This window comes from Carassius auratus, unplaced genomic scaffold, assembly GCF_003368295.1.
Source record: "Carassius auratus strain Wakin unplaced genomic scaffold, ASM336829v1 scaf_tig00000788, whole genome shotgun sequence".
NCBI lineage: Eukaryota > Metazoa > Chordata > Actinopteri > Cypriniformes > Cyprinidae > Carassius > Carassius auratus.
Window position 1 is genome coordinate 179771 of NW_020523323.1, and position 25317 is coordinate 205087.

Consider the following 25317-nt stretch of genomic DNA (forward strand, 5'->3'; position numbering starts at 1 on the left):
AAAGAGCTTCTGTTTATGTAGCGCGTTCCAAATTGGATACTTATGAGACTTCATTTTTCAGTTAGGATGCTGCTTATGTAGGCAGTTGACACTAAGTCAGCTCAATAGGGTTTAGTATGTGATTGTATGTCCAAAATGGCTTAGAAACCATTACAGTATATAGGCTCTTAGACCAACCAGAGTACAATTCATTGCATGTACTTACAAATCCAAAAAAAAAAAAAACCCACATGTACAAGGGTGTTGACGAAGGCAACATGTACACCCAGTTACATATTATAGTCGGCAGCCAACAGCACCTGCACACTAGAAAACCAGAGTACACTACATCTGAGAGCAACACAGATAAACAGAGGACTAGAGAGGCAAACAGAGACTGTGTTTGCGTGTGGATCTGTGTAAGTGTTTAGTGCAGAATGAAACAGAAACTTTTGAGTGAAAACAATAGACTTTATTTATTCTAGAAGGCAAAAAGAACTGACTTTAGTGCATGACTTGCAGCAGCTGACTGGGTAGTTGGCCAGCACCAATAGAGCTGAATAAATAGGAGAAAATACGGTCTATCAATAGGCGATGATGGGTGAAGAGGGTCCTCAGAGGGGTCTGGCGGGCATCAGGACTGTTGTTCCAAAGCTTGAAGTGTCATCCTGTTGTGCTGTTTAAAACTGAAGCCTCCTCCAGTGAATCTAGCGCCGTCTGGACGCTGAGGCTGGATCACAGGCTGTCCTGCCTGGGTGAGATTTCGCTCCTTCTCCCTGCAAAGATAACAGAGAGCTGAAAAATACAATTATGGGTCAGAGTTCTGTCTACGCTGTATGAATTTGTCTTCATGTGCACATGCATCAGATGTTTAGTTTATTCTAATTTAATAAAAAAAAATACAAATATAAACAAAAAAATAAATAAATACCTCTGAAGTCAATATATTGTTCAGTCCTATTAAAAATTAATGTTTAATTATCATTTAGATTGTGTGTCTAACCTCAGGATGACTGTTGCTGTAATAATTACATGGTAAATTGTTTTAGATGAAACCATCTCCTAATTAACAGCTTGATAGTTCTTTCATACTCTGAAATCTAAATATGATATTTAATAATCTTCATAATAAATCATATTCATGATACAATTTATTTATTTATTATTAGTTTATGCTCACCAAGGTTGAATTTATTTGAACAAGTATACAGTAAACAGTAATATAAAAAAGTAATATTATTAGTAATATTATATAGTAGTAATATTATTTTTAAACCTATAAAGAAAAAAAAAAAATATATATATATATATATATATATATATATATACACACGGGAAAAAAAATAATACAATTTACGGTAAAAAAAACAGCTGCTGTTGTTGCCAGAATTTTACCTTTAAAATACGGTAGCCGCATTTTAGGTTTTACAGTTTACTGTCATTTCATCAGCTGAGATAATATAAAATATGACAACCTACTGATGTACTGTTTTGTATTATTACAGTAATAATAGGCATAATACATTTAAAACATCATGTCAAAAAAAAAAAGAAGGCAAGAAGAAGCAGGCGGTGGCACAAACATCTTGAGTGTACTGAGTGTTCACACAAACTACTGTAAAATGTACGTCTTCATTATAAATGACTATAGTGACAAGTTGTTAAAATGTCTCGAGATCCTGAGATGTTCCATTCCATTGCACTCGTCTAACAGCTGTTAAACGCAAGAAAGCATCCTGGGTGTGTATGACCCCCTTAAAGTGCAGAAAGATGCACGGTTGGGTACGCTTTTCTATTACTGTCCCACAAATAAACATCCACTGTGGGGTGAAGCACCCACATCTAAACAAATCCCACAAAAAAACAAAAAACATTTCAAGCTACGCACACACACTCACATTTACATACACTATCTCTGTCCTCTTGTAGCATACGCTCCTGTCCAACACCCACACACCAGACAAAAAGAGCCACACGCTCTCTCTGTTTCCCAGGAGAAAACATCTGTTACTATCCAGCTCACTTTCAACTGTGCTCCAGTGATCATGGATCTCTCGTTCAACACACTATTATTCCAAGACCTTTCAAACACACACACACACACACACACATCTCTCACTTACTTTGTTTGTCCAATACCAAATGCCATCAATTAATATTCACTGACTGTGTAATGCAATTTCACAGTGGGGCCGATGAAGACATTTGGCAACAAGCTTTAAACATGAGCAAACATAAAGCACGTCCAAACTTTGTTTCTCGCGGTGGTAAACAAACAGAATAAAATTAATATTGCCAGTAAGATGAAATATGCTAATTTAATGTGCTGATATACTGATAACAGTATCTTCTACAATGTGCAACACACACCTTTGTTAAAATCTCAGAAAATGTAGTTTAATGTTTCATGACCCTTTAAACTGCTTGTAGTAAAAGAGCTTTTATCGACGATCTCCATCTTTTACAGCACAAGCAGACTTGTTGACAGATGCTTGAGCTCACAAGTTTCCTCTGTGTCAGAGCTGCACATTGACTCAACAGTATTTAGTTCTGAGTGTGGCATACTTCAACTAGTTGCTGATATCAGATTGTCTCAGCTGTACATGTTCACTGGCGCAGAGTCCAATGTGCATTTTCAATGCATTCTCTACTGGAGCTGACTCACGCAGAGGATTATGGGATTGACAAGCAGGGAAAGTGGAGAGAACATTAAAAAGTTGAGAAATGCTATACGGTGGGTGTCAGCCAGTCGCTGTGAGATGAAGGCAGTGGATTCTCTCATAAGGAAAATCTGTCAATAATGATTTATTTATTTATTTATTTTTTGATTCTCAAAAAATTATTTGATCATTTGAAACAGAAATCTTCTGGCACACACACACACACACACACACACAAACATTATTATTATATTTTGTCATTTTTGACTTGTTTAATGCATCCCTGCTGAATAAATTCCTTTAATATATTAAAGAGCTCACTTTAAACTTTTCAGCGTATAGTGTATTTAATTTAGATGTCAAATGCAGTTTCATTGTGACTATGTTTAAGAAAATTATTAAATTGACACAAAATGTATACTCTAATGTATTCAGATAATAATGCAAGATTTTTCAACTCTAATTAGGGGTGCGCAATAAATATCGTCCGATAATTAATGCGCATCTCGTCAGTAAAGCCGGTTCTCTAATCAGCGGTAAATTCCATCAGGTGCGTGGTTTCACATACAGCAGCTGTTACTACACAGAGCCGTTGTTAACTGAGAAGCTGCGCAAATCCACGTTCATTTTCAGCGTTTATTTGTGCATCTTCTCAGTTAACAACGGCTCCGTGTAGTAACAGCTGCTCTATGTGAAATCACTCACCTGATAGAATTTACCGCTGATTAGAGAACCGGCTTTTCTGACGAGATGCGCATTAATTATCGGACGATATTTATCACGCACCCCTAACTATAATTGAGTATATTTATGAATGTTGACCTTGTATTGAAACAAACAAACTTTCTCTGTATAAATCAATTGGTAAACTGACACAATTAAATTTGAAATGCAATAATATTGATTTCAGAATGTCTAAATGTGGATCCAAATGTGAAAAGCCTATCAGTGAGTAGAAGGACCAAATAAGTGGTTCTCTGCTTCCATCTAGTGCTTATAAATCCAATTTCAGGGAATTTACTATAGAAATTGTGTTTTTAACATTTATTTATTATAGTGCCTTTTTTGCCAAATTTGAATAAAATGTGCATGCTTGTTTAGAATGATATGATGCAGCGCCACCAAGTGGCCAAAATCATAGCATCTTTTTTACTGTGACCTCAGACTGAACTACATGTTCGAGTTTGGCAAAAATATTTCTTTCCATTCAAGAGTTATAGTCATTTTAGTAAAAGAAGGTTTTTGCTGAGGCATGTGTTTAATGCATCGTGAACCAGTGATTCCAATGATATAATACGCTTGAGACTAAACGGGTTAGGAGACTTGAGCGATTTCGTACTTTTGATGGCTGTAGCGCCACTGTCTGGCCGACTGGGGCGAGTCTTAGTGACGTTGTACACAGTTTGAGTACTACAATCCCACCAAATTTCTTACTTACAGTTTGGTCTGCCCCATCAGTTTTAGATGGAGATTGCTGATCCTTGGCCATTCCAACAATTACTATAGGGTTTCAGTGCTATGCTTTTAAGAGTGATTTTTAAGTCTACAGCAAGTGTTTAAAATTGGACTATAGCATCATACAAGAAATGAAAAAAACTCAGAGACAAACAGCCAACATTTTTTGTCTGTTTTGAACAAAAGGTGGCTGAACACAGCTCTGAATCATTCTGGCCCAATTTAACACCTGTTTATTTGTTTGTATGAAAAAAACAGGTATATCTCAATGTTCCTGCTGTCTCTGGTCTTTAATTACAAAATGGCCCTCCGTCAAATTACATTCATCTATTGTTTATTAAACGCATGATTAATTTATTGGAGCAAATAAATCAATCAGCATTTATAGTAGCGCTGTAATAATCCACAGGAAATTTAAAAATCAGTGAATTAGGAATCAGGACATAACTGTATTATATGGAATTATGCAGAAAGCAGTTACATTACGTGCTGAGTTTATTCAATACATCCCCATGCCGGCAGGAATAATAAAGGGAAAGATATGATTATTTGCCTGTCTTTCAAATCAGTCGGCTCACTCCATCTGGATGATTATATGTCCCCTCTACCACAGTAATTCAATTATGATCTATAGTTCCACGTAGGCAAGCGGAAAGAAGGAAACAGAGAATAAAGTAAAGAGGAAGGGAGGGAGGGAAGAATGGCCACTCTAGAGATTATAAATCAATAACAGACGGTGATCTGTGTGTGGCTGGAATGTGAAGGTTTCATATCTTTAGGAGTACAGCAGTGAATATTCCTCTCACACTTTTGCTTTTCTTTTCATCAGTAAAATTACACAGTATCTTCCAACAAACACTTTTCTTTCTTCAAACAGCTCAACCGGTCTTCATGCCCTCTCACTTTCAATATTATGTAAAAGGATGATGGAAAGATAGGATTACTTAACACGTTAGCGCATATTAACATATTTTTACACCTAAATTCAGTAATGCAATCAATAATAATTGGATTAATAAAAGATTTCAAATAGTTTTCAAAATTTTCGTGCTACAGAAATAAAAACTAAATGCACCCAGGGATAAGCATGCTGGTAATTTTACAAATTTTACAAATAAATCAACAGATAACTGAGATCCATTTGTGCCACTTAACATTTATGCTAAGAATACATGTAAAAATCTGTAACTTTCATTTAGCAGATGCACTTCTTTGGTCACAGCCAAAAAAAAAAAAAAAAAAAAATCTTGTTGGATCCATATTTTTAAGAAAGCTTGTCAAGCTAAAAATAGTTTCACAATAGCAATCAGACTACAAGGCCTTGCCACTCATTTTACAATTCCCCACTATGCTACTAGTAGCAATTGTGTGACATTACACCACATTTTTAATCACACTCTTGTGTGTGTTTTGACTTTGCTGGTTCCTTTGCTAAGACAATATAGATCTGCCATCACAAAACTCTATGATCCAGCTTGCAAAATTCTTCCCAAAGAAGCAACCTCTTCTATGCACATCTAGGATGTATCCCATTCCGCTGGAAGAGGTCATAGCAAGACCTCTCAAACCTGAGAGCAATTACACGGCTCTCCATGAAGCAGAGAGCTTCAGTCCACAATGAGAGTCTATTTTGATGTAGGGTATGGTTTTTCAGTACCTTCAGCCTTCACATAATCCAACGCTGGTGGCAGTTTAATGCAGCATTGAGAGTGTTTATGTGTCTGGTGTGAGCAATCAAACTTCCAACTTATTTTTCCCTCTCTACTAATTTCATGTCTCTGTGTATCGATGTAAGCAAATCTCCCTTTACAGATGAAATATCTGAAACTGATCCCACTTTAAATGAAGTTCACAGAGACGTCAAAAAAATCTCTAAAGTCCAGGCAAACAGCCAAACAAATGATTCCTCTTTGAACATCATTGGGCACGTTTCCATCTACAATCAACCGAATACTAATGAAATCAATGTCAATGTCAGCTAGACATTGCAAGCTGCCGTCTATGGAATGTAATTTCTCCACAGTGCTCAACAGAGGATCATTTGCATTATGTTTTGGCACAAAAACACTGATTTAACTGGAGGTTGCTCTAGACGGACGAGAACCATCTCGCCATCTTTCACTTAATCTCACTCCACTTTTTTTTTTCCTTCTCTACATCTCTCCCATGAGACTGTGATCTTTATTGTAATGGCCTGAAAGTGGCTACAGCCACATCCATGACTCAGCGAATCGCTAGAGCAGATTGGAGTAGACTACTCCTTAACCACAAGACTTGGCTAAATACCAAGATCCGTTCCATAATTAAAGTGAAAGATGTTGCTATTCAATCTGAAGACAGTAGTGTGGTAAGTAAGGCAGTATGGTTAGATACAGTGTGCCTCATCCTAATGTCAGAGGAGGATGGACTCCTCCAGCTGAGCCTGGCTTATCTCAAGGTTTTTCCATTCATTACCTAAACATGTTATGCTTTTTTTTTTCCTTATTGCCACAGTCACTGATGTCTTCGAGACATTATGGTATGATTCTTTGATTTGAAACAACGAAACAATACAAATGAACTGACCTGACCATAATGCTGGCTAAAAAAGCCCAAAATCTAAATAAACTTCAAGATCCACAACTTTAAATAGTGAAGTGACGTTACATTCAGCCAAGTGGTGACCCATACTCAGAATTCGTGCTCTGCGTTTAACCCATCCAAAGTGCACACACACAGTAGTGAACACACACAAACCGTGAACACCTATACCATGTAGTTTACTCTCGCGGTGATGACATCATAGACAGCAGCATGTTTAATAGGGTGCATTCACACTAATGTGCAGATCTATTTAAACATATCAAATGCTTTGTCCTGTCCTCAAGGCATCACTCTGTAATTTTGCATTATACAAGCACTTTGAGATGCAAATGCATTTTATCGTATGAATGATTGTTTGAAAAAAGAAGTGAAATAATTATGCAATCAACACATTAAACACATTAAAATGTTCATTTACACATTTAAACTACACAAAATTACACATTAATCTAATGGGTGGCATTATTTTTAGAGAACCACCACTCTAAATATACAGTGAGATTTTTTTTTTTTTTTAATCATTTTTTTAATACCTTCTGACTGCTGAATTTATCACAATTAATTGTGATTAAACTCCAAGGGCGAGCCTAAAGAATTGCATATAAAAGAGCATATTCTTGTGTCCACATCTTGTGAAATCAATGTGAATTCCAACAAAGTCAAAAGGCTCTAAAATGCTCCAAAACAGAAGGAAAACAAAAACAACTTGTCAGGAAACTGACAAAACTGTGGCAGCTGAAAGTCTTACAAGTAAAGTAATTCTTATTTAAAACCTCCGACTCCGCTCTCAACCAAACCTCCACAAGATATTTCCAGTCAGTAAGCGCTCACTCAACTATGAGCCAAGAAGTTATTCCTGAAGGGCTGTATTTGCGCATTTGCTTATATGCACGCTGAGTGTTTCTGCACCTTGTCACGCTTGATCAACTCTCATTACTTCCTCTTGTTTGCATCACACCTCATAAACATGGCTACCAGTGCTGCTCATCTCACTCGCTACCCAGAATGCAATAATCCACATGTCCTCATTTGCATGCAATTTATTGTGAACTTGTCAGTGCGTTGTTGCCTCCTGTCTATTCTCTCATTTCAAATGAAGGCATCAAGACGCCATCATTCATCGCACGTCATCTGAAACAGAGAATTTACAAGCTGAGCCAGCTGTGATTACATTTCTCTTGGTTCCATTCAGTAAGCAAGAAAAAAAAAAGGCAGAAAATGAATGATTTGATGAGAGGCAACATTAAAGGCCCAGTCAGAAAGTTTAAAATGTTTAAAGTGATTTGTTTGTTTTGCAGTGGTTAGCGAAATATTGATGGCTTGCGATACAATGCTGTCTAGGGACACTGAGCCGTTAATTGACACCACAAGTTTATTTCTTCTGCTGTGCTCTGATTTAAAAGAAATCTTTGAGTAATATTACTTCACTGTCCCAAAACCTCGAAATAAAAAGAACTAAAAACTTCATATAACATTTAAGACATCAAGCAATGGCATTAAAATATTCCTAATTACTATTGATCTCTTGTTTTTGCCATTCTGACATTTGGTTTAAACGGCCTACAATTCTTTGAAAGAGAGAGGGGGAAAGCGAAGTCTATTTCGATGTGCGGTCTGTTAGGCCTTATTCAATCAATAGATTGAAATAAATTCTTGGAGCTTATTACGTGTTTTCCCTAGGAGACAAGAAAGAAGCAAACAGTGTTTATTTGCTTTGCTCTCAACATGTTCTTAAGGGTTCTATAAATGCAGTATAAAAATTAAATTTGGTTGACTGTTAATCCTTTGTGTGGTTCTGCAGTTCAATACAGAAACTTGCATTGCCACCCACTCCAATTTTGACAATTATTTTGTGGTTTTGCAATGTTTACTTTGGACTTAAATGTCCAACCTTATGAGCTCTCCAGCAATGATAAAAAGAAAATTTGTGATCTGGAAAAAAAAAAGCATGAAAGTGTACATTGAAATAGTGGTACTGAACAGCAAATTGAATCCAAAAGGTAAAACAGATTACTCTTTAACTTCTACTCAGATTAGTTCTTAAAAGAGCAAAATGTCTGCACAGTTGTTGTTGTTTTTTTATATTACATTTATTTATTTCTTTATTTAATGGATTTATGTACTCTTAGTTAGTAGATTACAGTGATTTTATCTTCTTGTTGTTCTTGTTCTTGTTCTTCTTCTTCTTCTTATTATTATTAAAGATTAGCTCTTAAACCTTTCTTCAAAATCTAGATGAATGGTAAGATACTAGCTATGCTATCTAGTAACATCAGAGAAAAAAAAAGTCATTCATGTCTGCGGGCGTCTAGCTTACTTTTGACACGGCACCAGCTTGCCAAGTGTTCATGTTTACAAGTAGGTAGCACCTTTTGCATGAAGCCAAGGTGTATTATAAAAATACACAATTGTGTGGTTAAAGCAGTTAATCCAAATGTCCTGAGCGAGCCAAAATGGCTTCCGGAGTTTTGGAGCAGATGGAGCCAGTTACCACACTTCCGTAGAGCTGAACCACGCAAGCAGAGAGAACAGAAAGGGTTGGTCGAGATTAAGTTTTAAATGGTCTGTGAGCACATCTGAAAAGCGAAGGAGAGAAAATGAAAAAAAAGACAAAGACAAAAGACATTTAATGGAAAACAATAGCATGAAGCATAAAAGCCTTTAAGTGAAAGATAGAGAATAAAACCCAACAGGACAGGAAAGAATACAGAAGAGTAAACACACTTGAACCTATCAAAACAAAAACACAGTGGCTTTAGCTTCTGCTCCATGCTGACAGATTATTTGATAGCAGGGGAAAAGGCTGGGGCCACTATTTTTAATCTAAAATTAATTAGGGGAATTTCATTTGGTCCTGAAAGCAACCATGCAATCATTAACATAAGGAGCAAAATTACACAGCGCCAAGCTTTTGATCAGCAAGAGACTGCTATTAGGAACAAAGGGAGTGTCAGTGTCCATTTACTTTATAATGCTTTTGTCGATTCTTTGAAATGCCATTCACAACATATGCATTGGAGTTTAAACCTTTTCCATTCCCCAAACTCCCCAAAAGCTAAAATTATAAATGTGTGAATGCATAATTCAGTGTAGATTGTTCCAATGCAAACAGCAATGAGGCCATTATGGCAGTGAGCTTTACATACAATATCTGCTATAGACAGTAGTCACTAGTCAGGAGTAAATTTACTGTATCCATGTCAGCTGGAGTGCTGCTGCTGTTTAAGCAAGACAAGGACATACTGTACCAAACACGAAGAAATTCTCATATTTTTTGTTTTGTTTTTTTTAACTCTAAATTGTGTTTTCAGGCTGATAATATAATTTGCAAAGGGGAAAAGAGTGTGAAAATGAGAAAGTCTCAGGTTTTTGAACCCAACTGTATTAAGCTTAATGGAAATCTACTGGTCAGTTACATTTACACACAAAGGTCCTGCATTATTTATTCAACCTTTTAACCATCAAAATCAATCCATCGACTCGTTTTGACCCATCTAAATCTATTCATTGATGTTGCTATAATTGCTGCTCTAAGCCATCAAAGATTTTCTGCCCATTACGAATGTAGACGGGCTGCAACATGCGCTAACCAGAGAGATTCAAACAAGCTAGGCAAGCAGATTTCTGCTCCCTTGATGCCGTGTGTGTGTTCCACTCATCTCCTGTCTTATTTCAAGAAACACGGCCATCTCGGTCTCACCCAGTAAATTGAAAATGTGAAAATGCAAAATGCATAGCATGTAGCATTCAGCGTTATCAAACCACATATTATTTTATAGAAATGATTTAATATAAACATTGTTTTTCTCCAATATTTTAACACAATTGACAGTTTTAGTAAATGAAAGTGAATTACATGGAGTCCTGCACATGACATGTGGGGGAAAAATAGATATTAATAATTTGTTGGCCACATTTAATTAATTCATTCCCTTGTTAAATTAAGATTAAGGAACAAATTACTACAACATGGCCACAATAACATAAATAAATACAAAATAAATAAATTACTGAAATTCCGAAGCCCCCCACATGTCTTGTCTAGGGCTCCATACAAATACATTTCACTAAATAATTAAAAGCTAGTAAATAAAAAGCTAAAAGCTACTAACAAAGCGTAAATAAATACATTCATAGCACAATCACTCCATAACACTGATAGCACTGTGCTGTGAATACTGTTTTTAGTGACTAAACCACTTTAAAAAATGGTTTAATTTAGTCAAGATTCAGTTCGATATCAAGGTGTTAGTGTTTTTTAACAGAGCTGTTTCAGTGTACAGTAGCTGTTTTGTCTCAAATGGCCTTTGAATCACTTGTAGTGCTCTCCTTAAATACCTCTGTCCTTCAGCTAAATGTCTTCATCCATCCGCTGGTGTGAGGAAAACAAGACCTTCCCCATTGTTTATGAATGACTTGTTTTGCTGTGAAAACAGTGATGTGGGATTTGTGTAGAATTAAGTCATTGGTCTGAGCTCACGAGATGTCAGAGGAGGAGGGGAAAGGAAATCAATATACTGCCCATCAGAAAGGCTTAAGTACGATGTTTAAACATGCAGCCAGGAGAATTTAAAACAGAGGAGGAAGTGATGTCTGTGCTTGGCCTAGACAAAGAGTTCAAAGCTGTTCACACCAAGAATGATAACTATAAAGATAACCATATTAGCATCTAAGCACACACTCAACAGCCGCTTTAAATTCTCAAGTCCGTTATAGTAGGATGAATTCTGATTAGCTGTCAATTTTTTTTATCATTCATCAGCTGAAAAAAAAATCACTTTGAAACTGATTCCAACGATATTGTTTCTTTGTGCCTCTATCGTTTTAACTGTGGCGTGTACTTTGTGGACTATTCTTTGAATGATTTTTAGAACTCTATTTTCACTTTTATAGTTATCATGCTTGGTGTGAAGTTTAAAAAAAAAACTGTTGCAAGAACATCATATTAACTAAATGGCACCTTGTTAAAATGGACAAGGGTATTCGTATTTCTTGTTATATCTGATAAATATGCAAAAGGATAGTGGCAGACGTGAACCTAATCTCATGGCACATTACTTCATCAGCATTTCACGTTTATAAAGCCAAAAAGCTTTTTTTTTTATTTTTATTTAAAAACACATTTAAGGCTCACATCGATTGTCTTATATTTAGATTTTCAAGCCCTGCGGAAAAAGAAAACTGGTTTAAACAAGCTTGTAACAGTACCAATAATTGTTTTCTTTTTTTAAGAAGTGAGGAAGTAAAAGTTAACAGAAAAATTAATACTTCTTAGAACATTTTCACTTTTTAGAATATTCCTGCGTACATTGTTGTTGAGGTCAGAATTTTAATTTTTTTGGGTGGTGTGGTGGTAAAAAAAAAAGTCAGCAAATACACATTAAACAGATCAAAACTTTACAGTAAAAATAATGATAACATTACAAAAGATTCTCTATTTTAAATTAATTATCAAAGAAATACCACAGTTTTAATTATAAAAATTAAGCAGTTTCTAACAGTTTTCGTGTGGAACTGTTTTCAACATTAAAGGGGGGGTGAAATGCTCGTTTTCACTCAATATCCTGTTAATCTTGAGTACCTATAGAGTAGTACTGCATCCTTCATAACTCCAAAAAGTCTTTAGTTTTATTATATTCATAAGAGTAAGATAGTCTTTACCGTTTTTTCCCGGAAAAACACGACCGGTTGGAGGCGTGACGTGTGGGCGGAGCTTAAGAATCACGAGCGCCAGTAGGCTTTTGCGTTGAGAGCGTTTGGAAGCTGTGACATTACCGTGAGGACAAAACCAACCAAAACAAACCATGGCTAGCAGTCAGATTCTGCCGTTTATTTATGATCCAGAATCAGATCCAGAGGCTGAAATTTAACAAGAGCAGCAGCAGCAAGGACGTCTCTATGTGGTATGTACTGAAACTGTATATATTTGCTTAGCGGTTTTTTTTTTAGCTGTACATGTGGAAAGTGCAGTTTGATGACAACATCGCATGTTGTTTACTTGATGTGCTTACGCGCCGATAGCTAAGTTAACAACACAGAGATATTTGAAGCAGTTTTACTCACCGCCTGCGGTTCCAACACACGATCGTGACCCTTTTTTGTTGGGACTGCATTATCCTTAAGAAATAAACGATGTGCAAATCTGGCGTCAAACTGGGCCTTGTTTGTAAAACAAGCATCTTCGAAATGCAGGGTGCAAACACAAACAGTTGATGCTCTGTAAAAATAAACTCCATCCACTGGTCCCTTAATGCTGTGTTTTTTTTTTGGTAATCTGTGCAGGGTTGTCTTGCCCTGGCAACCAAAAACACACTTCTTTTGTGACAATTCGCTCTCGCTCTGATCAGTGAATGTCTCGTCTCTGCTCTGCTCTACGGGAGCGCGCGCTCTTCCGCCAGAAGTGCCCTCAGGACCCATATAAGGAAATTCCGCTCCATCTAACGTCAGACAGAGCCATACTCGAAAAAAACTTTCCGAAACTTGTGACAAACCGGAAGAGGTATTTTTGGAACAAAAATACTCCTTCAAACCTACAACTTAATTTTTGAAACTTTGTCCATGTTTAGCATGGGAATCCAACTCTTTAACAGTGTAAAAAACTCAGTATGCATGAAATAGCATTTCACCCCCCCCCCCCCCCCTTTAACAATATATAAAAAAAAAATGCTGTTTGAGCACCAAATCAGGGTTGTAAAATGATTTCTGAAAGAAATTTCTAAAAACATTTACCGATCGCAAACTTTTTTTCAACAGTTGTATGCGCATTTCTACTTCATTACTTTGATTAATAGACAGATCAAATGCACTGAATAAATCTACTGCGAGGACTGATAGAGAAAAGTAAATCATTAACTCACCTATATATCTCAATTATAAATCAAGTCATTCTCTGGGATACTGTTATGAAATTGTAGATCAGCAGAGATGATGGATGCTATTCATTTCACTCTTATTAAGACACCACACAAAGGCAAACAGGCATTTTCCTCAGACTCCTACTGGTCGACCATGAAGTCTGAAAGCTGTCCAGTTAAAACAGTTGGACATTCTGTGATGTGACAGGAAGTAGAGCAGTTGTGCTTCTAAACCAGGCGACAGAGACCGGCCAATCAGATCCATGCAGTCTGTGTCTGTTGCCATAGATGTGCCAACTTCTAACTGAAGAAAGCCTTGTCCACTTCTATTTTGTTTTGTAACCAGTGAATCTAGTTACAATATATATGGTATGAAAAACTACTTTACTTTTCTTTTCTTTTTTTATCACATATCTTAGGCAGAAACCTACATTGCACGGGCCTTATTCAAGAAACACCTGCAGAACTGATTTGTCGTTGTACAAACATGCTTACATAAATTGTCCTATTCAATTCAACATCGTAAGAATTGGTTTACACACAAATTTGCTCTGCTCGTGTTTCAGAAATAAGGCCCAATGTGTGTGTTCTGAAAGGATGTGTGTGTGTGTGTGTGTGGGACAGAAAGAGTGGGCTGATGTGACAAGTGTGTATACTGTATGGGTAACAGTAGTGTTTAGAAGATTGCATACAAATCAATCGTCAACCCCCCTAAAAACATTCTCTCCCAAACAATTGCGTTAGAAAATAAGACTCCCCAGGATAAACAACATACATGCTTCCAAAATAGCACACGATTAGTCATAATTTCATTAGATCGAAGGCCAATAGCAGTGGAATCTGGCAGGGTCCTACTAATCAGCGAGTAACAGAAGCGATTTTGCATCACTCTGTAATTTTCAGTGTCACGATTTGCTCCCAAGAACACAGAGACGAAACGAGAGAAATCTTTCCAATTCACTGGCTCATTGATTTCTCTCCAAATGCCTTTTTCCTTTCTCACCGTTATCTGAGGGTATCATTTTCATCCGTGTCAGAGGGTGCTGTTCTTGTCTGCTTGTTGGCAATATCGAAGGTCGTTTGCTGTCAGGACCATGAAATATCCGGATACACAGACACCACACACATCCAAACACTATAAGTGCTTTCTGCTGGTCTGATTTACACATTGGGTAAAACGTTACATTTTATGCTGATCTGGGATTAACGTCTTGCACCTGAACCCACATGCACAAACACATATACACTCAAATACTGGCACATGGTTGCTTTAAGACACTTATGAAAATTCGCTCATCATTTACTCACCCTGATTAATGGTGACTGATGCTTTCAAGCTTTTTAAAAGCATGCAAAAGCACCACAAGCATCATAAACGTGGTCTATACAACTTTAGACTTTTATGAGCCATTTGGACTACTTTTATAATTCTGCTCTTGCATCCTTTTTTGAGCTTGAATGCTTTAGACCACATTTACTGTAAATTGAAAAAGTGGTCTTTTGTTATTCCACAGAAGAAAGTCATACAGGTTTGGAAGGACATCATAATTGTGAGTAGATGATGACAGAATTGTCATTTTTGGGTTTAGGCCTTCCTTTCTCACCTGTGCTCCTGGTCTTTCCGTTTCTGTGCGAGGTATTTTTTCTTGACTTCTTGGAGTTCATGGGCCAGACGTTCGATCTCATACTTGTAGTCTTCTGATTGGGACTCGTGCATGTTGAGCTCTGCTGTTAAGACCTGTGAAAGAAAAGATATGTTAAACTTTTAAAACTGTTAAAGTATCCTGACTTGTAAATTCTATATTTATGCACTTGGCTGCTTCAAACTTGCCTGGCAACATTAACCAGGTCAAGTGCACAAAAACCTTCATAATTTAATTATATGCAATGGTACAGTACATATAATCATTTGTTCCAGTTAAGTTAATTTAAGCATATTTTAATAAAAAAAGAAAATAGATTTATCTGGTATCTGGACAATGAGATTTTGTAAAGAGAGAAAAAAAATTAGTAGGAAAATTTGGTTAATTTAATTAAAACAAATATGATATATTAGTTTAATTCAGAGCTGAAATGGCCTACATATTAACTATATTGCTTTGCAAATTAATTGTTTGGTGATTAACATTTTTTTATTTTTATTAATTTCACTGGAATCTTTTTTCATATTATTATATACTGAACATTAATGCTTTTAGTTATGAAAGTAGTTCATTCTTCTCTTCAGGTGAAGATTAGGTGCTCCACATAATCACGGTAAAACACTGTATCTCACAGCCTCAAGCAGTTCTTTGTTTTTGTGCTTCAAGTTATGTTGCAAACCATCAAAATACTGCAAAGCGTCTAAGAGCCCATTTGTCAATTACTTTGAAATGTTTCCTAAAGCTGCGCTCACCCTTCAGTGGGCACCTCTTTGCTATAAATGTGCCCTAGTTGTACAGTTGTGATCTATCACTGAGGATGTGTTCGGCTTGACACGGTCACCTCATCTCTTCCTCCGAGCAAGGAACGGAGTGATTTCCTCTGCGGCATCTCATTGATCTCCGTCAATCTTTGCACATATCAGTCAAGCTCTAATTGTCATTCATCCAATGTGCTCCAAACCACCCACATAGTGCAGGTGACCCAACAGCCCAGAGCTCAGTAATCAAAGGAACAGAGAGAAGAGAGATGCTAAAGAGAAGGAGGAAGAGAGAGGAAGTAATAAATGAAGAAATCCCGGATGTGCTCTGCTGCAGAGCTGGCTTTGGATTGGATGATTTGCAAAGATAATTGCACATGACAGGCATTCAAAATGTTTCTGCTCATTGAACATTTTTTTTATATAAATGTTGTTCAATTTGCAAAATAAAATATAAATAATTGAAAATAAAATAACTAAATTAAATAAAATAAGATTAATTAAATAATAACATTTGAAAAACGTCAACAAGTCAATAATAAATCAATTCCAAATCAGTATTTTTTGTTAGAATAATTGTTTAGCAATAAACAATAGTAAAAAATTTTGGTACTTTTTAATTTATTTATATATATATATATATATATATATATATATATATATATATATATATATATATATATATAAACAGACTGCCGTAATATATATGCAATATCTTTACCAAATGATAAATAATTAAAATAATTAATCCAATAATTAATATCATGTTATTGCAAGATATTGCATATATATGGCAGTCTGTTTATATATATATATATATATATATATATATATATATATATATATATATATATATCAATTAAAAAGTACCACAAGTTATTACTATTGTTTATATATATATATATATATATATATATATATATATATATATATATATATATATATATATATATATATATATATATATATATAAAATAAAAACACAGTACAAAGTATAATTATAATAATAACAACAACTTTAAAAATGTAATCAATTCCAAGTCTGCCGCACATTTTTATCATTACCATTTTTTCTTTGTTTTTATAGATTTTTAAAATTTGTATTTATTATTATTTTTGCTTATTTATTTATTTCCCAAAAATAAACATTGTTTAATCAACTTTTTAAAGAAAAAAGTGCACTTTTGGCACATTTTGAATAAATGAACAAAACACTTCATCTCTTGTGAGCTTTTCATACGGCGTATAATAATATTCAGACTACTGGGTGTTTTACAAAGACAAAACTCTGGAAACATCTTCCAAGCAAGCGTGGAGAGTCAAAAAACCGGTGTTAATTAATGTTAATTTCCTAAAGGAGGCTGGAGCGGGAGGACATGCTTCAATCAAAACAGAGAATGGGATGATTTTTCTGTTTGGCTCATTAGTAAGGCTTCTGTTCTAATGTTAATTACGCTGAGCTTTGTTTATTTAAAGCTTTGCCAGTGATGCTCGCGGTGCGTAACTCATTTTAAGCTTGGCAATAAATTATCAGAAAGCCAAACCTCCCTATGCCTACCTTCGGGCCATTATTTGTAAGCTCAAGGGCGCCAGAGAGTTTTATACTCCACACTGCAGATATTCTAATAGATCAGCTCTGAATTTCTGCCGAGCTAAGGACTTTTGAGTCTTTAAAGTCTGTTACGTCCATTTTTGTAAAGAATGGCGAATGTAATGGAGCACTTTCTACTGTCTTGACTGCAGAGGATGGTTAGCCTGGGTTTCAGATCCAGGGCTAGTTTCCTGGATCCTATTCATCATCCTGATCATCCTGATCAAAACGCAGCTCAAAGATCAGCGTATATCAATGGCAGTTGGATATTATAAGGTCACCGAAGGCTCAGCAGAGACTCATAAGTTTTTAACTGCTCTCATCTCTGCTTCTTGCCTAGTTAATAGAACAGGACGAGGCAGCTTAAACCGAACCGACTCATTAAAAATGACATTAGTGGTCGCTGTCTCCAGATGGAGCTGAACTCTTAATTAAGTGGTGAAGTAACTAATTATTCATGGTGAGAGGGGGAATAAGGAGATGAAAATGATGGGAGAGGAGTGAGAGGAGGAATGATTTATGTGAGACAAAGCCCTCAGCGGGTGGGACGCGGGATCCAGCTGACATATCGAAGAAACACAAGAAGAAATGTATTAACGGACCTTCAGTTGTTTGGTCTTCTCCCGCAGTGTTCGCTGATACAGCTGTAGTTTTTCTGCTGCTTCCGGACCAGGCTGCCGAGCAAGGATGTGTTTCAGCTCGACGTAAAGTTTCTCTTTCTCCTGCAACACAAAGTTAAAAAAAATAAAATAAATCGAATTAATTTTAAATATGCAGTATCATAAAGTACAAAATTTCATATTATTGCATTTTTAATTCCATTTTTAAAATAATTTAATGTAATTTTTTATTGTATTTAATTTTAAACATGAAGTATCATTAAGTACCAAAGTTAATTTAATTCAATTGAATTAAATTTTTTCAATACAATTTTAAAGTGTTTTATTCTATTTAATTTTAAACAAGGTATTATAAAGCATCTAACTTGATATTTTTATATATGTAAATTAATGTTCTAAATTGAATCTTTGTTCATTAATTTTATTTAATTTTAAAGTATGGTAAAGCACCAAATTTAATTACATTTTTAATTTAATTACATTTTTAATACCAACCCATAGAAGATGATGCCAACCCCTCAGACAAGACCAAATTTTGCCATAAGTTTGATCGCAGCATATAATCATTGCTGTTAACAGTGTTCACTGTCTGTTTGATTACATGACATTAACTTACTGCTTGATTTTTACCGTACATTTCTGCCATATGGACCTCAACCTGAGATAGTCACCACTAATAAGCGATTAATAAATATAATGTAGAAACTTTAATTTTCCGTAAAGCTGTTTTGCAGTGATTTGCATTGTGAAAAGCGCTATACAAATAAACTTGAATTGAACTGAATTAAATCAATTTTCATGTCAATTTTCATGTCATTTCAACAAATAAAAAATAATTTTAATGTAACTTTAATTTATTTAATTTGATTTTATTTAAAAAATAGTACTTAACATTAGTTCACTATCGTTAGTTCACTGTATGTAAACAGTGACAAATCCCAGTGATATTATTCTATTTATCTTTTAACAACTCTACAATGAATCAAATCCCCTAAAACACTGTGAAAATTCTCTGAGATGTCCAAAATTTGTCACACCTTTTCTCTTGGAAAGAGTTCAAAAGAGATATTTGTTAGTTCAGAGCATGAGATCTCTTTACCATCAGTTGAAAATTCTAAGCAGAGATGCTATTTTTCAGTGTCACATCACAGAAAAAAAAGCTACAGTTAGATGACTGAATGGACTGACAGCTAATTCATTTTGTAAGCTAGTGTTAATTATCCAAGTGTGTGGATGAAAGAAAGATGGCCAACTAACACTAATCCCAGCACTGACCATATAATGACACACACACACACACACACTCACTCACTCACATGCATATATACTGTATGGATCGTCAATGTTGCTAATTAGAGAGGGAGTACTGTCCAGTTTAAACTCATCAATGCTAATAAATGCAGACTGTCTGGTGTCTAAAATGATCACTAATATAAAGGACCCTGAATTTTCCATGGAATATAAATGATGTGCCACAGGAGAAATCATGAATTCAGCGGGTTTAGGACGGACTGAAAGAAGATCGTTCCACGATCAAAAGGACCAGCATTCAAAATGAAGACACAATCATGGCTTTCGACATTCACAAAACAGTTCTTTGTCTCAAACTCATTACTGCCACACAACACACACAAACATTATAGATTTATTGCAAAGCTGAAAGCTTAACACATTTTTTCCGCTAAAGCTCCCTGTATTATTCTCAAGATATTCTCTGCTTTTTCTTTTAGCTGTTTCTTCACAGCCACGGTGGCCGTCTCTTCATAATTTCATCAATAGTGTCGTGAGTGTGTTTGTGAGTGTGTGATAGAGAGCGAGTCAGCTGATGAATGATTTATGACTGAGAGGCGTCTGGACTTTAATACACTGACTTTTATAGGATGACAACAAGGCCGAGATCAAACCCAGTCTCAGACTCCACCTTTCACCAACTCTGTGTCTCACGCAAACATCTGCACTCATAGCGCATTATCAAAGAACACATCACTTCAGCATCATAAAACATTTCCACGGTTTGATAATGCTAATACAGTTACACGTGTCCTCAACGGAGACCCAGCAACCTGTCTGTTTACCTCAGCCTCGCACTTTGATTCTGTCTGTCTGTCTTACTCTATTTATCATGTGTCCTATTAATAATGTAATTACTTTCTTCTCTTCTACTCCTACACTCTGTCCTTCCTATATCCACTTCTGATTGTATATTATATAAATGCCTTCCTTTATCTTCATCCACCCAATACTCCTGCCATTTTGATCTTGCATATGCTTTAATGAATGTTTTAGCTTCAGATTTACTATATGGAACTTGTAATATTCTATTGTGTTTCAGTGTTTGTTTTGCAAGTTTATCAACCTCCTCATTCCCTTTCACTCCAACATGTGCAGGTACCCAGAGAAACCTGATTTTTAAATCCTTTGCATTTAACTTATGCAAAACCATAAAAATTTTATGAATTATATCATCTCTTATAGATTTCCCATTTATTATGCTTTCTAAAGCTGAATAACTATCAGATATAATCACTGAGTTATTTAACTCATTTCCCTCTACCCATTCCAAGGCCAACAAAATTGCAACCAGCTCTGTTGTGTATACTGACAAATTATCTGTTATTCTTTCCTGACATATTACCCCATTCTTTGGAATATATACTGGCTGACCCAGCGTGTCCTGTCTTTGGATCCTTAGAACCATCTGTAAATATGAATGTGTCTTCAGGGAAATGCATATCCAGATAATATTTAACAATATCCCTCACTGCTACTTCCTTTGACTTACTTTTTATTTTCTTATGAATGCCTAAATCTACATCTGGTATAGGGAAAAACCATGGCGGAATAGGAGGGACTGAAACCGTTGAACAGTACTGTAATTTATGTAACCCAATATTCTCAGCTTTCGCATCGCCAATCCACCCAAAACTTTTGACTTTCCATGTTCCCAGCAATCTTTTAAGATAGCTTTAGTTGGGTGGCTATCAACTTGTCCCTTCACATTAATCCAGTATGCTAACATCAGTTGTATCCTTCTGATCCTCAAAGGCATCTCACCCATTTCCACTTGCATAGAAGATACCGGGGATGTTTTAAAAGATCCACTACATATCCTTAGAGCCTGAGCTTGCATGACATCCAAAGCTTTGATGTTAGACTCTGCTGATGACATATATGCTATACACCCATAATCAAAGACAGACCTCATTAGTGCCTAATATATATTTTTTAAGGGTGCCCTACTTGCTCCCCATGCTTGTCCTGATAAACAGCGTAGGATATTAACAATCTTTTTACATTTATTAACCATTTTTTCCAAATGAATCTTCCATGTCAGTTTTTCATCAAACCACATCCCAAGAAACCTAATAATCTTCATTTGCTCAAGAGGCTGACTCTACAATTTTAAGGATACTGGTGTGATCTTATGCTTTTTTGAAAAACATATGACTTGTGTTTTTGACACTGATAATCTAAATCCCCATTTATTTGTCCATTTTTCCACTTCCTTAATTGCCTCTTGCATTTTTGATTTAACGTAAGATTCATTACGGCCTCTAAACCATAATGCTCCATCATCAGCATACAGGGATTTTCCAATTTTCTGGTCAATATTTGAGAATATATTGTTAATCATAATATTGAATAATAATGGGCTACATACACTACCTTGTGGAGTTCCGTTCTCTACTGTATATATCTCAGAAAATTCTGCACCTACTCTTACCTGAATATTCCTATTAAACAAAAAATCCAAAATCCAATTGTATATTTTACCACCAATTCCTAATCGTTGTAATTTAATTAATAACCCTTCTTTCCAAAGCATATCATATGCTTTCTCTACGTCAAAGAAAACTGCTATTACCACCTCCCTATTAGTCTGCGCTTTCCTAATATCGGATTCAAAACATAATAATGAATCCATTGTACTTCGCCCCTTACGAAACCCACTCTGATATGGGGAAAAAAGGTCATTGCTTTCTAAATAATGGGTCATTCTATCTGTAATTATTCTTTCCATTATTTTACACAACTGCGATGTTAAGGCAATTGGTCTATAACTAGACGGGTCAGACGGGTTTTTCCCCTGGCTTTAAAATGGGTACTATAATTGCATGTTTCCACACTGATGGAAGCTGACCAATTTCCCAAATTTTATTAAAAAATTTTAGTACTATTTCTAATGTCCCATCTGTCATATTTGCTACCATTTTGTAACATACCATGTCTTTTCCTGGAGTAGTCTGTTTTGCATTAAGGACTGCTTTTTTCAACTCAAACATATTTAAAGGTACATCTAATGGATTTCCCGAATCTCCTTTCTTTTTTAAAACATCTGGGAAACTTTCTAAAACTTTCCTTCTGTTCACTTGTGCTTCCTTAGTGAGGTTCTCAGAACTATGCACTTTCCTAAATGTTTGAGCTAAAACTTCAGCTTTTTCTAAATTAGTAACTGCCACTTTATCACCACTATTTAATACAGGTAATTCATAATTCCTTCTAACTCCTCCCATCCTCCTTATCATTCCCCATATGTCAGATAACTTCACATCCCTTCCTATATCATTACAGAACTCCCTCCAGAAATTGCGTTTTTGTGTCTTAACTGTTTTCCTAACTACTGCCTGCTTTCTTTTATACTCTATCAAAGCATCCTGAGAATGATATTTCTTAACATATTTAAAAGCTTTGTTTCTTGCTTTAACTGCTTTACTGCACTCATCATTCCACCATGGCACAACTTCCACCATCAATATTTGGGGAAGTCGTGGCCTAATGGTTAGAGGGTTGGACTCCCAATCGAAGGGTTGTGGGTTCTAGTCTCGGGCCGGACGGAATAGTGGGTGGGGGGAGTGCATGTACAGCTCTCTCTCCACCTTCAATACCATGACTTAGGTGCCCTTGCTGCTCCGGGTGTGTGCTCACAGTGTGTGTGTGTGTTCACTGCTCTGTGTGTGCATTTCGGATGGGTTAAATGCAGAGCACAAATTCTGAGTATGGGTCACCATACTTGGCTGAATGTCACTTCACTTCACTTTACATTCTTACCTTTCCTATTTCCTTTACTTTTAGGTATTGTTTCCTCAGCTGACAATATTATTTCATTTACTAATACACTATTAAACTCATTTATTCCTATTTCTTTATCCTCATTTTTAAGTTTAAGACATTTTTCTGCACAAATGATCTGAAACTGTTCCCAATTCGCATTCTCTATTTTCCACCTTGGAATATTCTTAGTCCTTTCTTGACACGTCCCTGATCCAACTTTAATTAGAATAGGGAAATGATCACTACCTATTGTAGTTTCCTTATCTACACTCCACGTACTAATACCTGCTATTGCACTGGATACAAAAGTTAAATCAAGTACTGATTCTGTATTGTTTATGCTGTTAAACCGTGTTCCCTCACCATTGTTAAGACATACCAAGCATTTATCATCAATATATTCTTCTAAAGCTAAACCATTTGCATCTGTACTGTTACTTCCCCATAATGTATTGTGTGCATTCAAATCCCCACACCATATAACCTCACTGAGTGGTGATCCCACAATATTTTCCAAAATACTTCGCTCTATTTTCCCACAAGGATTATAATAATTTATTACATCTATAGAACCTTTACTTGTCCATATCCTTATGGTAACTGATTCATTCTTATCATTTATATTTATAATTTCATAGCTTAAACCATTTTGTATAAAAGTTACTAATCCTCCCCCTCTACCATTTTCTCTATCTCTCCTAACTGCTGAATATCCCTTAATGATAAAATCTAACTCTGATTTCAACCATGATTCTTGTACACATATTATATTTGGTTTCTCTTTTAACTCATCTACATATTTCTTAAATTCTTAGCCATTAGCTATTAAACTTCTAGCATTCCATTGTATTATGCCTACATTTACCACCATTTAGTCTATACCAACATTGTGCTGGGTAGATTGTGTGTCTGTACTTAAGTTATCCCTAACTGTTTCCCAAACCATTCCTTTTATCCCAAAATATTTTTCAGCTGCTTTCACAATAATTTTAATCCTTTCGGTACGACTTGTTGTCTGTGCAGAACAGTTGATAACTTCAACCATAAAAATCACAAAATCATGTTTGCTGACAACTAAATTGTCTTTCCTTATCTCTTCATCCTCTTCATTTATTATGTCATTTCCAATGCCCTCATTTTGTTTTGGTATTACATTCACTCTGGGGACCAGCTTTACTGCTTCAGAGTAGCTAATGCCTTCAGTTACCTTAATTCTTTGTACCTCTTTGGCTCTTTTACTAAATTCACAACCCTGGTATGCTGCACTGTGCTCCCCTCCACAATTGCAGCATTGATTGCGAGCTTTGTCACATTCATCATACTCATGGTCTCCTCCACACTTACTACACCTCTTTTTCCCTTTACATACAGCCGCGATATGCCCAAACCGTTGACATTTATAACATCGAAGTGGTGGAGGGATGTACAACCTAACCACATAACTCATAAAACCAACAAAAACCTTATCTGGTAAAGTTTCTCCTTCAAACGTAAGCATAACTGATAAGCTGTCGCAAATGTCTCCAAATCTCTTAGTTTTAAGTCTTTTAGCTTCGCATACTTTGGCCTGCTTAATGTTTGCTATTATAGCATCCGTCTCTACATTTACCGGAATGCCTGAAATGACTCCTCTGACTAACATTTTGTCATTAGCCTTTGAACATTGCACTAGTTTACCGTGAATTTTACTCATCTTAACTGCTTTTTTGAGTTGTTCTTTGTTTTTACAAAACACCAGAAGTTGTCCATTTCTTAATATTTTTGCACTCCTTACCTCTCCAATTTCTTTACTTAGACCTTTTGTAAGTTGTATCGGATTCCACTCTCTGAACGTGGTACCTTCTTGCCCCAACTTAACAAATACCTTATCTTGTTCCCCACCATACTTTAAAGATGCACTTTCACCACAGTCAGTTGTATTATTCTTTTTCTTTTTATTTTGATTAATATTCCACTCTTCTTTACCCTCGCTGTCTTCCACCTCTCCAATGCTCCCCACCTCTCCTGTCTCACTTACTACTCCGTCACTTCCTTCCTCCATCTCCTGACCATTCCCAGCCCAGCTGTTGCCATCCACCTGACACGGAGTCAGTTTCCGTTTGCGCTGACGTCCACCCGCCAT

At 35.9% G+C, this 25317-nt stretch overlaps 1 protein-coding gene across 1 annotated transcript; it reads right to left on the bottom strand.

The window, feature by feature from the left end:
• Window positions 1–568: 568 nt before the first annotated feature.
• On the bottom strand, window positions 569–25317 carry LOC113069083 (cilia- and flagella-associated protein 58-like). The gene is made up of 4 exons (XM_026242055.1): window positions 25060–25317; window positions 18126–18245; window positions 15136–15269; window positions 569–755 (listed from the first exon to the last, which is right to left on the bottom strand). The coding sequence occupies exons 1-4, from the start codon at window positions 25315–25317 to the stop codon at window positions 614–616; spliced, it is 654 nt and encodes a 217-aa protein (XP_026097840.1). The 3' UTR covers window positions 569–613.